The sequence below is a fragment of the Saccoglossus kowalevskii genome, chromosome 7 (genome assembly GCF_978046115.1).
Source record: "Saccoglossus kowalevskii chromosome 7, keSacKowa6.1, whole genome shotgun sequence".
Lineage (NCBI taxonomy): Eukaryota > Metazoa > Hemichordata > Enteropneusta > Harrimaniidae > Saccoglossus > Saccoglossus kowalevskii.
Window position 1 is genome coordinate 19,369,261 of NC_140647.1, and position 19,538 is coordinate 19,388,798.

At 36.5% G+C, this 19,538-nt stretch overlaps 3 protein-coding genes and 1 long non-coding RNA gene across 5 annotated transcripts in view; 1 reads left to right on the forward strand and 3 right to left on the reverse strand.

The window, feature by feature from the left end:
- Nucleotides 1–539: 539 nt before the first annotated feature.
- LOC144348032 (uncharacterized) lies at nucleotides 540–1,070 on the forward strand. The gene is made up of 2 exons (XR_013419763.1): nucleotides 540–579; nucleotides 992–1,070. It is a non-coding gene; the product is annotated as an uncharacterized LOC144348032 (long non-coding RNA).
- Nucleotides 1,071–5,387: 4,317 nt separating this feature from the next.
- Nucleotides 5,388–6,215, reverse strand: LOC102802610 (uncharacterized). The gene has a single exon (XM_006813916.1). The coding sequence runs from the start codon at nucleotides 6,213–6,215 to the stop codon at nucleotides 5,388–5,390; it is 828 nt and encodes a 275-aa protein (XP_006813979.1).
- A 1,122-nt stretch (nucleotides 6,216–7,337) lies between these two features.
- Nucleotides 7,338–9,944, reverse strand: LOC102802500 (GTPase IMAP family member 7-like). The gene is made up of 2 exons (XM_006813915.3): nucleotides 9,881–9,944; nucleotides 7,338–8,433 (listed from the first exon to the last, which is right to left on the reverse strand). The coding sequence occupies exon 2, from the start codon at nucleotides 8,427–8,429 to the stop codon at nucleotides 7,569–7,571; it is 861 nt and encodes a 286-aa protein (XP_006813978.2). The 5' UTR covers nucleotides 8,430–8,433; nucleotides 9,881–9,944; the 3' UTR covers nucleotides 7,338–7,568.
- Nucleotides 9,945–12,200: 2,256 nt separating this feature from the next.
- The window catches only part of LOC100377709 (kinesin heavy chain), a 34,098-nt gene continuing 26,760 nt past the window's right edge, over nucleotides 12,201–19,538 (reverse strand). For both annotated transcript variants that reach the window (XM_085501260.1, XM_085501261.1), the window contains 3 exons: nucleotides 17,258–17,355; nucleotides 17,003–17,136; nucleotides 12,201–16,816 (listed from right to left, as the gene is read on the reverse strand). In XM_085501260.1, the coding sequence (XP_085357386.1) occupies nucleotides 17,024–17,136; nucleotides 17,258–17,355 (211 nt within the window). In that variant the 3' untranslated portion in view covers nucleotides 12,201–16,816; nucleotides 17,003–17,023. The remainder of the gene's footprint in view (nucleotides 16,817–17,002; nucleotides 17,137–17,257; nucleotides 17,356–19,538) is intronic.

Consider the following 19,538-nt stretch of genomic DNA (forward strand, 5'->3'; position numbering starts at 1 on the left):
AAGGAGCTTCATTAAAGGTAACATTCAAAACTTCATTTTAATATTGTCATGTGATTATACAGCTTTTATTTTGTGTAACACCACTGGATATCTGACTAAGTACTATTGACTTACATGTAAATGTAAAAGCCAAAAAATGTTATCGGCCTTAGTTATGGCCAATTCTGTAGGCTGGTGCTGTTGGATGAAAGTTCAAAAGTGAACCCAAATTGAAAGTTATAGTAGGATCAAGTAATATTCACCAAAATAGAAACCAACACTCAAACAAGAGTAAAGTTTAGTACTGGGAACAAGTGCTATTGGCCAAAATGAAGGTCAATAATGTGCAATTGCAAGCAATTGTAGGAAAATACAATACAGACTGTATATATTGGGGAATTTTATTTTGAAGCTGTTTATTGACCCATGTCTTGAAGCCTATATATTGTATTGACTACATTGCATTTGATAACTATTTCTAGTTAGCCAAACAAGAAAGACCCATATCTATAGATAACAGATTATCTAGAGAACACTTCAATGAGAAGAAAATATCAGAACCATCATCAGATGTAGAAAGAAGTGCCAAAAGTCACTCGGGTAATACACCAATGTATTGAGATAAATAATCAGACACAAGTCCTATATGGTACATGCGTGATCCTGTTCTACATAAATATGGCTAGAAATTGAAAAACAAGCACTAGATATTTTTGATATTTTTGCCAAATATTTAGATTATAAAATTAAGGTAGTTTATTCAAATTTATGTTTTTATATTCTACAAAAATAGCTATGCTGATAGTTGCAAGGAAAATGTGGAACATGTACATGGATACTGTTTTCTTTTGTTCCTATCTTAATTAATGTGTGTGGTGTGGTGTGGTAGGTAGAATGTCTCTCTGCAGTGACGAGGCAATGCCATGATTGCATGAGTGAATTTCATGTTGTAATATTTGTTTGTTTATTTGCATATGCAATTTATTATTGGAACATTATTTTTATTATCAAGGTTACGTAGCTGCATGTGTGAATAGAATTCAAAATGTAGTAAATTACGCATTTAGAAGACGTCGAGAACAGTCAGAGAATGAGAAGAAAACGGTTGAATGCAAGAAATCTGAGTCAATCTCAAACAGTCAAACTCCATCAGAGTCACAAGAAAGCTTAAATAGTGAGCCAACACCAGTCGGTAAGACCCATTCTACCGGTAGATAAATGAAACAAAAGCACTAAACACCAGATTTGAATTATGGAAAAATAAAACATTACATATAATAATACATATAATAATGAAAATTGCAGTAAGCTTTCAAAAAGTACTATGCTTCTGTTAACAACCAACTAGATAATCTGTCATAGTTTATTATCTAGAACTTAGAAGTATTTTCATGGCTATAGACCATACAATTTAAAGTGTCAATCATTTGTTTTAAATCGGTACAGACATGCAGTTTATCAATTTTTAGTCTTGGTTTGTTGCTTTGAATGCTTTCTTATAGTTATTAATATATTTTACATTTTCCTTCTTCAGATACCATTGAAATAGATAAGGAGTCTGCTGTAAATGACACGACTAATTGGTAATTACAGACTTGACAATATATCTTGAGGGATTTTAAAGCACAAACAAAATTCCCAATCATGTGACTTTAAGTTTCATGTGACTGCAGAAACCTTTAAAAGTGGAAGGGTGATACTATAAAGTTAATTAAGCACTATAAAACTATAATGAACACAGTTCTTTTTGACTGACTGATGGATATATGGTTTTTGAAATATATTCATGTTCTGTTGAAACTATATGGCATTCATCAAACTAATGTTTGATCTGTATCTGCTCAATAAGTGGTTAAATGGCGGTTTCTTTGGTTTTTTCAGTATCATTTCCCTCCATTTCCCATGTTCGTTATAGACAAGGTCATCAACCATTCTTGTGATCATGAAAGGTACTAACGGTTAGTACCTTCCATGCTCTAATAATGATCACAGATAGTGGATTTCTGGTTGCACATACATTTTTGTTTGTTTGTGCATATTGTATACAGTGCCAGATCAAAACTCAGCCTGATCTAACAGAGAATAGTTTGTCTTGTTACTTCTTCTTTTTAGTCATCAACCTGAGACAGTAGCATCCACAGCGGTACCAAGCAGTTTGGACAGCCAAACTTCCACAGCGACTATATATGAAAATGATAGCAATGCCAGCATTTGGGATAGGCCTTCTTGTGAAAAGTATGTAAGATCAATAATAGTTATTTCACAGTGTGGGCTAGCATGTATGATGATAAATACTTCCAGGATGTGGGGAGAAGAAATATGTACTGTATATCTAAAATAAGATAAAAAGCTTCTATTTTATCAAAACAAAATACCTTAACTTTGGTAATTTGCTTTAAAAAACAGTCAATTGACATTGATCTTTGTGGTTAGTGCATTGAAACTTGGTACATAGATACCTTGGGATATTGCACAGATCTGATTAGTTTTTGGTTGAAATCTGTGCATATAAATGACCTAATTTGCATATTAATTAGCTAAATTTAAGCATTATCAATTGTTTGTCAAGTGCCATATCAACAGAATTTAATGAAACATGGTAAATATATAGATATACATGTTCAATAAATGCAATCCTGCTTCATGTGTATTGAAGATGTGCTTCAGTATTCCTTATTTGTACTTCATGCCTCCAATAACTTCAAGATACAGGAGTTCATTCTAAGCTTTCTTTGATTAGATGGTTTGCAGTAATCTGAAACTCATTTCCCTTTCATTACTGGTCATTTTAGGTCAATTTTTTACTGTTTTCTATAAAACCCATATGTCATTACAGTGAGAGAAATGAGAATATGTTATAATTCAGTAATGTATGTCTGTGCTTATCTTAGTTCAGTGGAAGAAAGTCTGGAAACCAACCTCTCCTCACAGTGGTTTGCTGGTAAAGGAAGTGTCAAGAATCTTGTATCTAGCTTTGAAGTACAAACAGAAGCGGTAAATGTATAATCATTTGTTACTGTGTTTTATATAACTGTTCTACTTATTTCTCATTATTAGTTTCTGTACTATTGGAAAAATGAGGAAAATGAGAGATTCATAATTTAGTTATACTGTTTTTAGGCTTGGGTTTGCATGAATTTAATTTGAAATAAACTACTATGCACATCATTTTGTTTCATGATTTGATTCAAAATTGTCAACTTGATGTATATCAGTTACTTTCATTTTGTCAACAATAATTCTTTTTTTTATATTTGCAAAGTAATGTTGCAAAGTGCCTCGGTAATTACCTACCGGGTGCGGGAGTCAGGTGTATGTAAATATCTTGCGCCCGCTGTAATAGTCATTGCCATTTTAGTCTGTTAAAATTGTCACCTATCATATTTGTTTGATAGATACAAGGTTATCACAGGAATTATGGATGGCCGACATATATAAAATTGACATGATAACCGCATTATTAATATACATTACTGATAGTTGTACTTAGAATTCAGTGAGAAATAATGTCAAAAAATGACAACTGAAGAGTATTGCATTGTGCAAACTTTTGTATTCTGTGGCAGTATTCTTTTTTCCTATGATAGTGATAATATGTCAATATTCTTAAATGTTATTTAGATCAACTATTGAAAACTTTGAATGTTGAAAATGTGAAAATAAATACATTTTGAACGATTGCAAGAAGATTTTTTTCAATAAATGGTAAGATCTATTGTTTTCAGTGCTAGATGTATAACAATGCAAATGGAGATTGATCAATTTAGTAAACAGGTAGTATGTTGGTCCACATACATTGTAGATAAGAGTTAGTTTGTGTAATGATCTGAATTTGAGTTTGTTACAGGTGACCATTTTATTTGACAAAATTGATATTGATGACTGATGGACTGCTGTTTTGGCTGTTGAAAATCATTAGAGACTGATTTTTTTTTTCAAACTTTGCTTTGTCAAGTGATTGGCGTGTTTCAACAAAGGGTTAACTTTATTCCGAAAATCTATTCACAAATAATGTTGTTATGAATGCCCAACAGGTCGCTTGCTAGTAGTTGTAATAAAACAAACAGTCGTGTTATATCCTAATAATAATTCTTTCTTATACTTATGTCCACAGACAGTAGACAAAAGCCAACCGGGCACGTCAAAATCTCTGCAAGCCCTGTCTAAGAAAACAGTGTCCAGGAAAACATCAACACCCATAACAACATCTGTGTCTTCATCGATTGAAGGCCTATCAACTCAAGCTATGGGAAATCAAGCCTTATCTGAAGAAGATCATTTAAACAATCATATAGCAAGTACAGTGACATCAAAGCAGAGTATAACTGAGGCAGTTAAAACAAGCACTGACAAAGACAAGCTGCAATCTGAGACAGTATCATCTGATCGCCAATATGATGATACTGAGATGACATTGTCACTCCCAGTATGTGATAGTCCTGAGGTGGTGGTACTACAAAACCAGTGTGATGATGAGAAGACAGCAACAACACTGCAGCAATCTAATGCCACAGAGTTATCATCGTCAGAGAAGCCATGTGATAGTAATGTGATAGTAACATCCAATCAACCACCAAATGAAGCAATCGCAGTGCAGGAGGAATGTGATGGTAATGCAGTGCCGTCAGAGCAGCAAGATGATGGTATGGACGCAGTGGAGTCACAGCAACATTTGAAAGGTACGGAGGAAGTATTGTCAGAAATTAATGAAGTAGTATCTGAGCAAAAAGAAAATGATGGTGATGAGAATGATGCAGTACCATCTGAGAAGCAAGATTGTAGTACCAAAGCAGAATCAGAATCAGAGTAACATCTAAAATGTTGTAGTACAGAGTCAGAGAATTGTGATGCAAGATTGTCTGATCAGCATGGTTGTGGTACCGATTGAAGTAGTTAAGTCAAAGCAACCAAGAAGAAGCATTTTGATTTGGCAAAACCATAGCAACAGTATAGCATTAGTTGGTTATTTGTTATTGGTTTATTATATGCATTAGCAAATGGAAAAAGCTGTTGAATAAATTTTAGATATTTTTTCCGTCCTTGTTAATTATATTATGTTCATTGTATATTATGTTCTCAAACACTATATTACAAAACTCACTTCTAGGGTTATCAATATTAGTAGAGATCATACAGGTTATTCCTCCAGTGTGGCTCAATTTTACTGGACGGATACTGATTATGCTGATCCAGTTATAATAAACTGGTGTTCTTGTTTGATTTCTCAGCAAGATTCTCTTTTTGTGATCACTATATTTTACTTCTTCCTGGAGTCAGGAACATCAACTAATTTTAAAGAAAATGCAACCTGGCTGTACTTCACTTGGGAACACTAATCTCTTGTATTACCATTTAAATTGGGTTTAACTTAAAGCAAATCAGTATGATACCAAACACATTTTAGAATATCAAGGTGATGTATCTCTACAAATGCTGTATTTGTTTGCTTCCTCCAATGAGTCTAGTATATCCTCAGTAAGTCCTGTGTACAGAATATTATGATTGTCGTTGCCTATTTCTTTGATAATGATCTCTACATTTCCACTGATATCCTCTAACAAAGTTTGATTGCCATTAACTTCAGTCATGTCATCAATAATATTCAAAAGTTTTGAGAACTGTCGCTGATTAGTTTGTCCATTTTTTGTTCTGTTGTTGAAAACAATACATCGATTGTTACACTCTTTGAGCAGTGTCTTGAAGCAAGATGGTACGCTACAAAGAAATTGTTCCAGAGTTAATTTGTCTTTTTCTAGCACATCTCCTCTAGTAAAGACGATAATAAGAAAGTTGGTGAAAGTGCTACCAAATAATCTGTGAAGAATCTCAATGGCTTGTTCACTTTCCTTCGTTATTCGACTATTTGAATTAATTGTCAAAAGAATTGCATGTATACCCTGCCCAGTTTGGCTTTTAGCTATATCAATACATTTACATATTTCGTACAATGTATGTTCATGCAGGAACTTTGAGCGATTATCAAATAACCCAGGTGTATCGATTATAAGAGTCTCACGATCAGCAACTCTTCTATTCCACTGTACTCTCTCTGTCACTGCTTTCTGGCTCAGCTTACTCTGAAAAGCCTTTCTGCCCAGTAGACTATTTCCCGTTGCACTTTTTCCACTCCCAGTGATTCCCACTAAAACTAAATTCACTTGATTGCCATGCGGAATTGTTGCATCTCTCTGTATGCTAAATATACTCAAACGAGATTTCTTCATGTAAAAGTCCATAGTAGGTAAGTATCTCCATGAAGCCATTGAATTAGCTTCAAAAATCATTCCATGTAGACACCTGTGGATTATCAAAAGTGCAAGTCACTAGCTTTCCAGGTAAGGTGATGAATGGATTGTATGAATGTGCATACATTAGAATTATTGAGAGATGCCCCTCTTCATGTTTCCTAAAAGTATTTCAAGTTTGTTACTCATCTCACACCATCAACACTGTGTTCTCAGGGGTATAATAAATAGTCCATGCCGATAGGGCTGTGAATGGCTTGATCATAATACACAGTCAACAGTCATCCTATTATATAGATGAATATGGCCAAAATAACTACTTGTAGACACATGACACATACAGTTACTCGCTTGAAATACAAATTGAGAATGGTTTTGATAATTCACAAATGATTTATTGAATGCTTTATTTTCTTATTAATAACTTCATACATTTTGCGTATATACACTGCTAAGGTTTATTTACATTGTTCCTCTAAGAAAATTCATTGCATCTGTTTCAATAGGAGGAACTCTCATCTATCCAATCCAACAAAGTTGCAATCAACAACCATTTGATAAATACAACCATGGCAGTTTACTAATCTGCATACCTAGAAACACAGTCCCCAGAAGGACTGTGCGTGAAATAAACACATTTTTACTACAGTTTAACTGACAGATGTTCGAAGTTTGTGGATCCAACAGCATTTATCCAAATCTACTGTGAACAAGCCCTTTAAATACGACGCATTTGGTGAGAATTCGTATTTTGGATATTCTATTTTAAGTGATTAGTACATTAATAATTACGGTGTGCTGTGCAGTAGAGTAAGAATACAACTAGAATTGTTCATATTTAAATGATGTGTTAGTCATCAGTGCGCAAGTTCATTATCGTCCTACGGGATTGATCACACTTGTTAATTTAAATGCAGGAATTACCAGCTGTATGGTGTGCACGACATTCATTAAACAGAACTAAGTATTCCAATGTGAGGCCATATTATTCCGCCGTATTAAAAGAGTATATATATATATTTGCAACTAGCAATGTACAGCAAGAAACGTTATTTGTATATGGAGCGAGTATAACTAGCAGTGCAATGTCAAAGACATAAAAATTATAGTCTGTATAACCTCGTTCGTTTACTAATTTAAAAAAAAACTTATGCTTAGCATTAAATCGTTTTAAATTGTATATTCAACTAGTGTGTCATTCCGTCTCTTATATAGTAACGCCCTGGCAGCAATCAGTAAAAGATAAAAGTCGAACTTTCGACCTGGTCGATCGTTGTCCGGTATTTTTACAGGCTGGGCGTGGAATGCAGGTGATTTAACTATCTTGCCTCCCGATAACCTTATTTACAATTGTCCCCATAGTAGACGAAGTGCATGAGATAAAATACGAAAGAACACGGCGGCTATGTTTCTTATAATAATTGCATCGCCATTAGCGATATCCACACACTGCATTTTCACTGCCTCATCGGCATCCCCGTTATATTGATCTCTATCCATTTTCAATATCTCCTTCACACGCTCAGTCAGGTGGTTGTTGAATGGTTTATTGCCATTCTGCTCATTAGTTTTGTCCACCATCTCAATAAGCTTATCGACTTGATCTTGTTTGTCTTGAGTGTTACATGTATCTGTGTCATTATCAAATGCCATGACCCGATTACCACAGTCGCGGAAAAGCCGCTTCAGGAACGGCGGCACATCAGACAAGTATTGGTCCAGTGTCATACCTTCCTGGTCAAGCTGGTCTTTCCTGGTAAATAAAACTATCACCCTATTCATAATATTATCCCCGAATACTTGGCGTATGACTTTGATGCCAGCTATATGCTCTTCCGTTAATCGTTCATCCGCATTGAGCGTGAGGACAAGGGCATCTATCCCGTCACCTTGACTCACGGCAATGCCGATACTTTTGCTCACTTCTGTCAACACGTGGGATTGTGAGGAATCATCGCGATTGTCGAACAGTCCCGGAGTGTCGATCACAACGATCTTTCTTTGCCCAAATTGGGACGACGCCCATTGAGTTTTTTCTGTGGCTGAAACTAAAGATCGGGCACTGTGGAAAACTCGTTCTCCAATTATGCTATTTCCGGTGGCACTCTTCCCACTTCCGGTGCGACCAAGTAGAATAATATTCAGCGTATCTCGCCGTGTTTCGGTTTGTGGGGCGGTTTCCGTGGAATCTTGCTCAGAAGTCATGGTTCTGAAAAAGGTGACAGAGTTTACTGCAGAATACTTTCTAAAACACAATAAGTAACTTATGTAACTATGACTTTTCTTTTAAGAGGCACTGTGTTCTCGTGTGACCCACGCCATTGTTGTGCATAGTATGGGACGCATATCAAACACGTCCACCTTAAAGGGCGTGGTCGTCGCGCAGCGCGTGTAAGAAAATGATGTAAACAATGTATTTTACACACGTTGTGTACTTCGCTGTGAGTCCCATTTCGAAAACGATGCGACGCGACGCCCACTACCCTTTAACGATTAGCAACTTTGTCATAAACATCAGGCATGATAAACACTTTGTATATACTGTACATGGACGTACTAACAAAGTACTGTTAGTGCATCCATGGTATATATAAGTTTGTTTCATTTCAGTTTTGTTGTCCGCCGGTCAACGTATGTGGAAAGCTATTTTAGAAACATCGGTTCACATAACTAGGCATATTTGAAGCGGGGGAGTTGTCACCTACGCATGCGTCAGGTGGCCATGGCGTGTCATTGTTTACAAACAAGTGTCTATCCATGAGCCTTTGCGCTCTTAGCGTGTGTTGTCATCATCGCTTGGGACTCAATTCCCGCGCGTGCGCAGGTGACGATCCTCCCGCTTTAACCGTGTGTCGTCTGGTGCAGTTGAGTTCAAAGTCCACTCTTAAAAATCAGGAACAGCGGGCCAGGCGCTGGAAGATAACCTTTTTCAAGGTCGTCTTAAAATTATTTTTGTGTGTCTTGGTCTATAATATTAAAAATTGTTAAATAAGATTAGGAACGCAAATGTGATATTACCCCCCCCCCTCCCGGATTAGCGTGCTCTAACTTGTGATTATACAGAGCACGTCTATTATGTCAAGTGGAGCTATATATAACCACGATAATAATTGACATTTCCGATACAGTTTAACGTGCCGTGTATTTGCACGGGATATCGGCAAGTCACACAGGAATCACCTCCAATAGGAATGGCAATATATGAAGCGTAATATAGAAAATTGTATGTTTGTATACTAGTATCAGGTGCGTAATTATTGAAATACTCGACAATAACCATTTCATTAGGCAATTTCCCTCCCCATTTTTTTGTGATATACATTGTAATTTGTGTCCCAGGCACCACATTATTGGCAGCTTGCTATGCGCAGAACGACGTAAGTAATATTATATGGTATTTCAAATTGCGTTAACTGTCAGACACGTCTATTAAAGCTCGGTGGTCGTCGCGCAGCTCGTTTTCGAATTTCATGTAAATAAACAATGTATTTTACCCGCGTTGTATGTGTCGCTATGAGTCCCATATGGGGTCCCATATCGAACAGGACGCGGCACGACGATTGCCGTTCTTTAACGTTTAAAATAAAAACTATAAAAGTAATTAGATACTCTTAATTTAAAAAAAGAAAAGAATTTAAAGACTATCCCATCCTTACCTGTAACTCGATAGTCAACTGAATAACAGTTATGTATAACGACACACCTCTGTACACGCCTTCAAATACTAGTCCGTGATTGGAGGAGTTATCACCGATGTCACAGGTTATCATGATGTGCGTTCAATATGTGACGTCTCGTGTTGACATCAATTGTATGCAAAACAAGTTATTCGACAAGTGTTTGCTCGAATTAATTTAGAATTGTTTTGAGCATTGAGGTCAGATTAGCAGTTTGTTTATTGTCCGGGCGTACACACTATCCAGGTATACTGTGTAACGGGGTCATGATAAGTGCTTACAGTGTACAGAGAACTGAATTGTAAATTATGGCTTACTCACAATGTAGAAATTCAACACACCGAGTAGAATAATTTATGATGTGTTTTCAGAAAATCTGTTACAAAAAGTATTGCTACTTTTGTGAACCGTGAATGTAGAACAGTATTATTAGACAATATATAATATAACCAGATGAGCAAAAATAAGTTGATTTGCCTGTAACTATGGTAACGATGGTAAAGTCCAGTGAACGAAATGATACGATGAACATAGAGATAACTAGTGTAATAAACATGGGATGTACGGTTTGGTAAAATAAATTTGTTTTTGAATTTTTAACATTCAGATATAATAAAGATTTAATGGAAACAAAGAATGGGAATATTGTATCGACCACAGTCCCTCTATCAACTTGAAGATGACCCCTGACAAGTTGCGTCAACTGCGCTTTACGTATAAGTGTCAATGGTCTATTTACCCGCTACGCGCAATAGGACATTAGGACAGCGACCGTTTCGAGACCGGTGATAGAGGGACTGTGTATCGACCAATGGCTAAAAGAAGATTTACCAGATCACATAAAGTGTATCCTATACTATGTTGACTAGAACCGAAATTGATATTAACTGCGTTGTTTGTGTTAAATGGTACAAAGGCCAACTGGTATATAGTTGGAATAAGTTTCAATGAAAAATAACAATCTGACCAATTCCATTAGAATAATAGACATAACATGCGAATTAGAGGTAAACTATGTGAACGTTTAGTACACTAAGAGTCGTAACCTATTTTGACCTAAAACATGCAAGCTAGATAACTATGGGCCTATCGTTTGAATCTCGTGTTGCGCGTGGATACGCTCGTAATATGCCTTATATGTAAATGGTATTTTTATGAGGATACCATGATAGAAAATATAATTGTATGCGTCAACATTGCACGGAAACACGCCCTCTACCATGCAACTATGTCGCCCAGTATTTATCCGTATCAACTGTAAAAAGGTTTGTAGTTAATTATGGGTTTTGTCCATGGTCAGACTGTCATACGAATAGCAGGTTACGATTCCTCGTTTTAGTGCTCCAGACTTTGTTTCACAAGGTTTCTAAGACTGCGATTGTTAAAGCGCGGTAGTCGTCGCGCTGCGCATGTGCGAGATATATGGGACTCATAAACAAAGATGGCGACTTTGACTTGCGCAGATCAACAAGTCCGAACTGAGACGTTTCCAAGCTTTAATTAAGTAATTTTCATGTTATTGGAAGGTATCGAAAGAGTCACCGGTGGTAATCAGTGCAAGTCGCGTCCAGGTCAAACCTCATACTTTTGATTTCCATTTGAAGAGCGCATTGGATTGTGGGAAAATCAATGTTCATCAACACAAATGTGGCACATGCGCAGCGCGACGACTACCGCGCTTTAAATCACGAGTTCAGCATAGCACAGTACAGCACGCAGGTGTAAACACCGCCCTCTACGGGGATATTCAAATATATTCAACATACTATTAGCACACCTGGCACACTTTTGCAATCTTCATTAAGTCCAAGTAAAAAAATGAAAATGCACACATATCCTTTTGAAGTGAATGCTTGAATTTTTTATTTCCAAGGCACTCATTTGTTTGCTTAGATGAAGAAAACTATGCAACTTGCTTGCGTCTATTCAAAATACCATGGTGACAGACATTGTATGAATTTAGCATACACTTTTATATTCTCACATATGAAACAATGGTCAAGCCAATCAATTACGTTGAGTCAGAAATCAACAAATTGTGAGTAATCGTGTCCCAATGACATGCTCAACAGTAAGTTGAGTCTGAATACACGAATTACTAATGGTGTTGCAGAAAGCTCTATGAGTGAAGCCAGAATTATTAATGTATTTACGCATACAAGATACACCCGAAACAAACTTGTTCAAGAAATAATCACACTTAATAACAAAGCAAAGTCTAAAACTGACAAGTTCACAAAACTATTTTTTCCTTGTATACCATCATTCATCTAAACTGCAGGCAAATTACAACATGATGTTCATAATATTTTTTTATTTATTTTAAGCAATTTTGCATTCGACCACATTACACAGAGAAGACATCCCAATACATATGACATGACAGAGATGGTGAACCAAAACTACTACTAAGTCATATATAGAACAGTTTTAATCTGAGTTCTAACATGTTTACTATTTTATATACACATATTGACCATTGTAGTTTGTCAGAGAATATATCAAGTGATGATTGCAGATCGGCGTTATTTCCACTGGAACATCTGCAGATAGACATGTATATGACGAGATGAGTAACTACCGTATTTGCTCTAATCGAAGTGTATCTCCAATAGAAGAACATGCAAACATTTGTTATGTATTGTATACTGAATCGTTAAAATATGACTTGTTGACACCTCTGGCATTTACGCAAGCACAAGACAACACAGCCATGATACAAGCATGTACAGAAGAACTGCCAGTTTTAGCCAGTTCTATTGTTTGTCACTATCAATTAGTTACACTATTTGGATAATAGTTAGATATTGTTCAACTAATTTGGGTATAACCACAATTCTAGCCTAACTGGAAATTTTTAATTGGACATTGAACATGATTGAGCCTGGAGTGAGATGTGTTGAATGCACCACGAGAAAATTACTGTGCGCTTTGTTCTTGTTAACAATATTGTCAAATCTCGAGTGAACTGTTCTGTCATTGACTTCGACAGAAAGGACCCAATAGCAAGTTGAACTGTTTTTATAGCTCTTTACAGTTGTTGTGTCTGGACATTTGGATCTGTCATTCCAGAAGCCAATGTCTAATGCATCTGACAAAATTAACACATTTGGCAAGTGTGGTTTGAAAGGAAACCTTGACAAAAAGGGGATTGAGGTTGGTCAACCAGACTAGAAGTTCCCCACAATTGGTTGGCAAGTTCACAGGAAGGTCCAAACACCTTGTCCAATCGAAAGTTTTGAAGTGATCTGGTTCTCTTACAGATGACATTATGCCAATGATCATTCATAGTATGGTAGAAGTTCATGTCATTATTCAAGATGCACACTGCCCTATTCTGTTGCAGTGTTTGCCCACCGGGCAGAAGACTGCACTGTACAAGTCCATTCCCATTCCTAGGCAAGTCAGTCAGTCATTCATTTGGTTATACTAACTCAGATTTACCTCGGTTACATATACTCGTGGTCTCAAGCACGGCAGTGTGTACTGAAGGTAATGCAGAAACTAGTCATCTATGTATGGGTGTACGAAAATGTCAGGTGCCTAGCGGAGTCCACAGGAAGGAACCCATCCTTTCTACTGCCAAATACAACAGATGTTGGGTGTCCGAGTGTAGGGGTACTAGTAGATGTGGCTCTACCACTGTGAGTGCAATTGATTTGTAACCAACTCCTTTCACTGGTATGCGTGTCCAAAGCATGGAAGCATGCAGTGTAGCATGGCTTGTGCTTTCTAGTATCTGTGTTGATAGTGAATGCTGGGTGATACCTCAGACCAATAATGGGCAAAGGTTGGCAATGACATATTCAACAATTTGTACAAGGACCAATGAACTTGGGATAAAAGTCATGCTTTAAAGGCACAGGCTTCTCGTCCCTTGGTCTGGGAGCCAAATGTGTCAGCACAGGGTCCATATTGGTTTTGTACACCTCGTACAGGATGCAAGCACAGAGGCCAGATGTGAACACTGATATTGACTCTGTGCAGACCCTTATGAAACTTAAAACGGATGTGAGCAGTGCTACAAATCAGAAAAGTAAAAGGTTATATGCAGCTGCCAAAAATGGAACCTGATACACCGGATGTATGGAGCGCATACAAAGTAGAGATCTGTGCCAAAATACTGGCCATACTAAGTCAATACCCAATACAAAACTGTACCACAGGCTGCACAAATACGGGACCCCTAGTACAACCAGACAGCTAGCCAACAGAGTCCACATTAAACAAGATGAAAATCTGTTGGATTGTCTGTAACAAGCTATTTAAACCATAGCAATGATTTACAAGATGATCAATACCTGTCAGTACTAATCCAAGCCAGATGTGCATCAGTATAGACAGTCAAACTGTTCTATATAAAGGTATACTGAATGAAGTACAGAACAAAGACTACATTCAAATTGTCAGAACCCGAGAGAACAACTTTCAATGACCAATAATGTACAAGAACACTGCCTTACCTGAAAAACTGAGCACACACCACTATGACAGGTAAGGTAATAAGGGCAAACTAGCAGAATACTCAACACATACTCTGTTTAGTTGTTACCATTGGACGTCTATTCCTACCCGAAGACAAACTATCAACGTGTGAGGACCAGGCAGGATACATAGTCCAACATAAATTTCCACTAGACTCAGTGGAGTGGGTCCTTGCTGACAACAATTGATGTGAAGACAGCAAGACAATGAAACGACAGGAATATACATAGTTCAATGCACTTCCGACATACCAGAAAAGAATAATGTTCGCATACAGGGAAGGCACAAAGAACGTTGCAAGAAAAAAAAGTAAAGGATACCTAGCTACAGAAAACAGGAATTGCCAATCTAATTGTTCCCGTAGCAGGGTATCTGCCAGTTGACAATTTGAGGCAGTTATGCAGGAGAGATGGCTGCCGACAAAAGAAGTAATCTATTTCATTTCATAGTACATACAACATTTGTTGCTGAATGGCATGGCATGGATACAGCCAGCAAAATCATTTATCTTTGGAGTGCACAACTAAAAATGCATGATAGAACACTAGAATTTTATGATAAGTTGAAATCCCTGTGCTAGCCAGGCAGGAAAGAACTGAAATTGCATAGTGGTGCTACCCATAGTGCCTAACGATTCTAGGTAACCAAGGTCGTACCATTAACAATGTCCTGTGGGAGCTAGAATTGTGGTGATTATACCCATATTTGCCTAAGTTAAAAAATGTATAACCATTATCAACATAGTAGTAGTAATTGGCTAGTGATGACGTGAACTACCCATTGAACTAGATAACCCAAGGGCAGCTAGCTGTTTACTGAGTGCATACCCACTGAATTATCTTGGGTTGGGCAATGTCTGCCAAACTGGGTAATGGGCTTGTACACCCAAATGAATGATCAAGAAAAAGGTATTTGTCAATGGATATCTAGGGGGTAGTACACGTCATGGAATTATCTAATGAAAAGTGTTTTACCCTTCAGAGAGAAAGATCAGCAATAATCTCAGGATGGATGTGTACAACAGAAGCATAATCTTCATGGTGGTTATAAGGTAGAGGTGTACATGGATTGAGTGTCTCACATACTATGTCACAGTAGACGCAAGGACAAAACAATGAATGGCAGTACATGTCCACATAACTACTATTTAGAACAAGAAATAGTCAAAGAATGCCAAATTTTCTCACAATTGTAATACTTTTCAAATATATATCACATCCCACCCTCACATGCTTATTTAAGATGTACCCCTCCAACCCACCCTAATTCAATAATGGTTTGTCTCAAGTATACGAACACACACATTACAGCCAACTGTTGATTCTGTTAAAAACTTAAATATTTCGGAAATACAATATTATATATCTAATTTAAAGACACGTTCTGCTACCCTATGGTAGGAGGGTGATAAATTACACGTTTTCTGAATTGTGATCTCTAAATAAGCTTTAAAGTGCAGTGAAGCACACACATGTACAATCAAAAGGGGTAATTTCATTGATAAAATCATTAGCAGCAGCAATAGATGTCAAGATTGAACTAACAAACATAGTCCAAATATTTCACAACAATAGGTGGCAGTTAAACTGTGTACTGAAATACATATAGTGAGAATCTGGAAGATGTTTTTAGTGGTTGCTCTTTGGGATCATGCTGCAGCCAAGCTGTTAAACTAGACTGAAGAGTAATTTTACATTTGTTTTTCTAGACTAATAGCAGCATTGATACAAATCTAGTATATTCAAAATCTTGCAGTGGTTTATTTAACTTACTATTATCAGCTCAAACAATTGTTGGAAAAATTACTTTAAAAAATGTACACAGATATAAGAGGGGCAACGGAGCACCTCGTCCACCAAGACAAGACCACAAAATCACAGAAATACACAATTTGCTGTAAATACTTTCATTCATATAGTAGTGGCAAAAAAAAATATTAGCATATGTTTCGTATTTAATTTATAAAGAAATGTACAGATATTAAAGAATGGAACCAAAACTTGCTGGCTTTCTTGATATAAGAAAATAACAAAAGATATTTATACTTGCCTATAATCAGACAGGCAAATGAGTTAGTTACGCAATAACACAGGCCATCTTAACAAGAGTATTATGTAAAATAGTGCAAACTACAAAGAACATCTCTAAGGGCTCTTTTTTAAAAGATTCTGAATTTATTGAGATGAGGCCCAGGGATGTATGGATATACCTTAAGATTAAACCGTCAGAACACTGTCATACAAATATCATCATACATCACAGAGTAAATTCCACAGAATAGTAAATGTTCAGCAACAGTACAACACGTAATAAGTTCCATTTTGTCCAAGCCATATACAGACTTTAAAATACGTCATAAGTGACACTCAGGAACAGTCAATATTTTGTCACATTAGTCCAATGAAAGTTGACTTCTTTCTGGCTCCATGGCTGAAATAAATATACATGAAACTTGCTCAAAACATTGAATGAAATCATGAGACTGATGCAACAACTAAATGCCTAAATGCTGTACTTAAATGATATGCAAAACCACTAACCATGTTTGCTTTCTTAAATTTTCACTTGACATGGCATAAGTTTCCCAAGACATTTCTTGTGTATCATGCCACTTACCTACAAACACAGACTGGAATCTCAATTACCCTTTGCCATTAGAGGTACATCACCTGGAACTTTTCGGCTACTACCACTGGAACCTTTCTTACTACGTGCTTTCATTGCTGCAATATCAGCATCTGTTAGTTTGCCTAACAACAGAAAATAACACATCATATATTACTGGTAACTACTAAAGCATCACATGATCTTTACCAATCAAGTCACCTGACACTGCAATATTTGTTAATTTCCAATATTAAAGTGACATACCTGTATTTGGAAGTGATGGTACATTGGGTAGTTTCTTGCGTCGTTCCATGTGATCATTATCTCCACTATTCAAGTCATTCATCGTTCCTGTACTCCTCCTACAATCCACACAAATAAACAAAAATGATTTATGCAATGAAAGCTATTCATAAAACAGTGATTCATACTTTTATATATACATGTGGTTTTGATTACTGTAAAACAAACTGTATGATTTGTTTATTGGAGGAGAACATGACTTAACTTATGTAATTTATGGTTTATTACTGAGGTACAAAGAAATATTTGCAAGTAGTTTTTTCTCAGGTCATATAAACAACATTGCAAATATTTATTTCACCATTTTTTTAAATTAATATTGTCACATATTTGCTATGATTTTTACATACATGCCGTTGGTCATTTTTGCTTGAGAAATCAAACTCAAGAAAATTGGCATGTGTTGCTTGAAAAAATGTTGAAACGTAAAGTTTCGTTGCATTTGACTGTTTTATACCAAATATTAAACTAGTACACATTTCACCTCACAGTAAAGTAACACTTTATTTGCCCACACCTACACATAATGAACAAAAGGCACTGTGCCACTTACAATTTGATAATTAAATTCAAATATTGACCTTCCAAGTAGACATGCTGATCTTTAGAATACCATATGGCTGCGTTCAAAGCAATATGGCCAGAGAAACATGATGCTGAAGTTGGTCCCAGTTTCATATTCATTTTCAAGTTCGGTATACAGCCGTTCTGAGAATTATTCGGACAGTCAGTTAGAAAAATGACTTGCAACTTTGCAAAATACTTTGCCCGATCTAGACTTGTCGGCGCCACTTGAGTGACGGGCGCATGGTTTGGGATTACTATTTCATAGGGGTTGTAATTTTGAAAATCACAAGTTGGGTGTTGCTTAAATCTGTTGAAAAATGTCAACCCCTCACTCATTTTAGTAAGTTGTACCTGTTACAATCAAAGAAAGCTTAGAAAGAACTCCCATGTGCTGAGAGTATTGGAGACACATTAAATATAATTTGAAATTACTTAGCTGAAAACTAATTATGCAAATCAGAAAATTAACATGAACAGATTTGATTGTAAAACTAATGAGGTGTGCGCAATGTAACAAAAACTCTATGTACCAAGTTTAATTGAAATGTGATTAGAACCAAAAAATTATGAATTATTATGCTAATTGGGGAAATAATATGAACAGAGTTTTACCCCAAACTAATTAGGTTTGTACATTGTCCTATAGCATCTTTGTACTAAGTTTCATTAAAATGGAAATTAGTACTTTAGATATCAGTGTGAAAGCTTAAAATTGGTTAATTATGCAAATTGGGTAATTAATATGTACAGATTTTAACCCACAATTATCCAGGTCTGTCTATTGTCCTACAGCATCCATGTATAAACATTCATTGATATGTGATGATTACCGTAAAAACCCGCAAATAAGCGTCACCCTCAATTAAGAGCCACTCAGTGAAAATTTGTTACATTTGACCCTCCATTAAGAGCCACCAAGAGTTGAGTGGTTTTGTCAATAAGAACCCAGAAATAAGTGCCAGCCACCCGGTTGTTTACAATCAGGCAGACACCGAGCTTATCGTGCCTCACTTCCACCTGCATTGTTTATTGCTGCACAGAAGGTGTGAGACAAATAAAGATTATCCCCATAACTTGCCTGATGTCCTGTGTAATTGAGAACGGAAGAATGATAGACGAAAGAAATGCACTGAGAGCGTGAATGTGACTGTCAACTTGTCCATTTTATATTTCTGACACACAATCGACCAATTCACAAACTATTCATAGTAACTACTAGTATGTTTTTTGCCGAAACACCGAAGGACACGTTGAGATATTCATTGTCAATGTTGTCTTTATAACCAAGTAAAGAACGTCACGATTTTAGAACGCCTTTATCGGAAAATCGGAGGTATCGAAAATACATTCTCACAGACGGACCGGAACAGGAAGTCAGCAGAAAACAAAAGATTTTTTCCTTAGCGTGGGGGGAATTTGGTTAGCATGGGGGAAAACAGAGGTGTTAATCCGGTCATGGCAACGTTTGAGGGATCGTGACGTAGCTCCGACTGTGAGAATGTAATGATTACGCAGCCCACTCTCGCTGATCGTGATTTTGGGTTATTTTTTGCATTTTATTTGAGACGTTCGTTTTTGGATGATTCGAGACAAAATGTTCAGGGAAGTAACAAAATAACTGGCATTAGTTTGGAGAGGACTCTCTTGCCGAAAATAATCAAAATTGAAGTCAAAT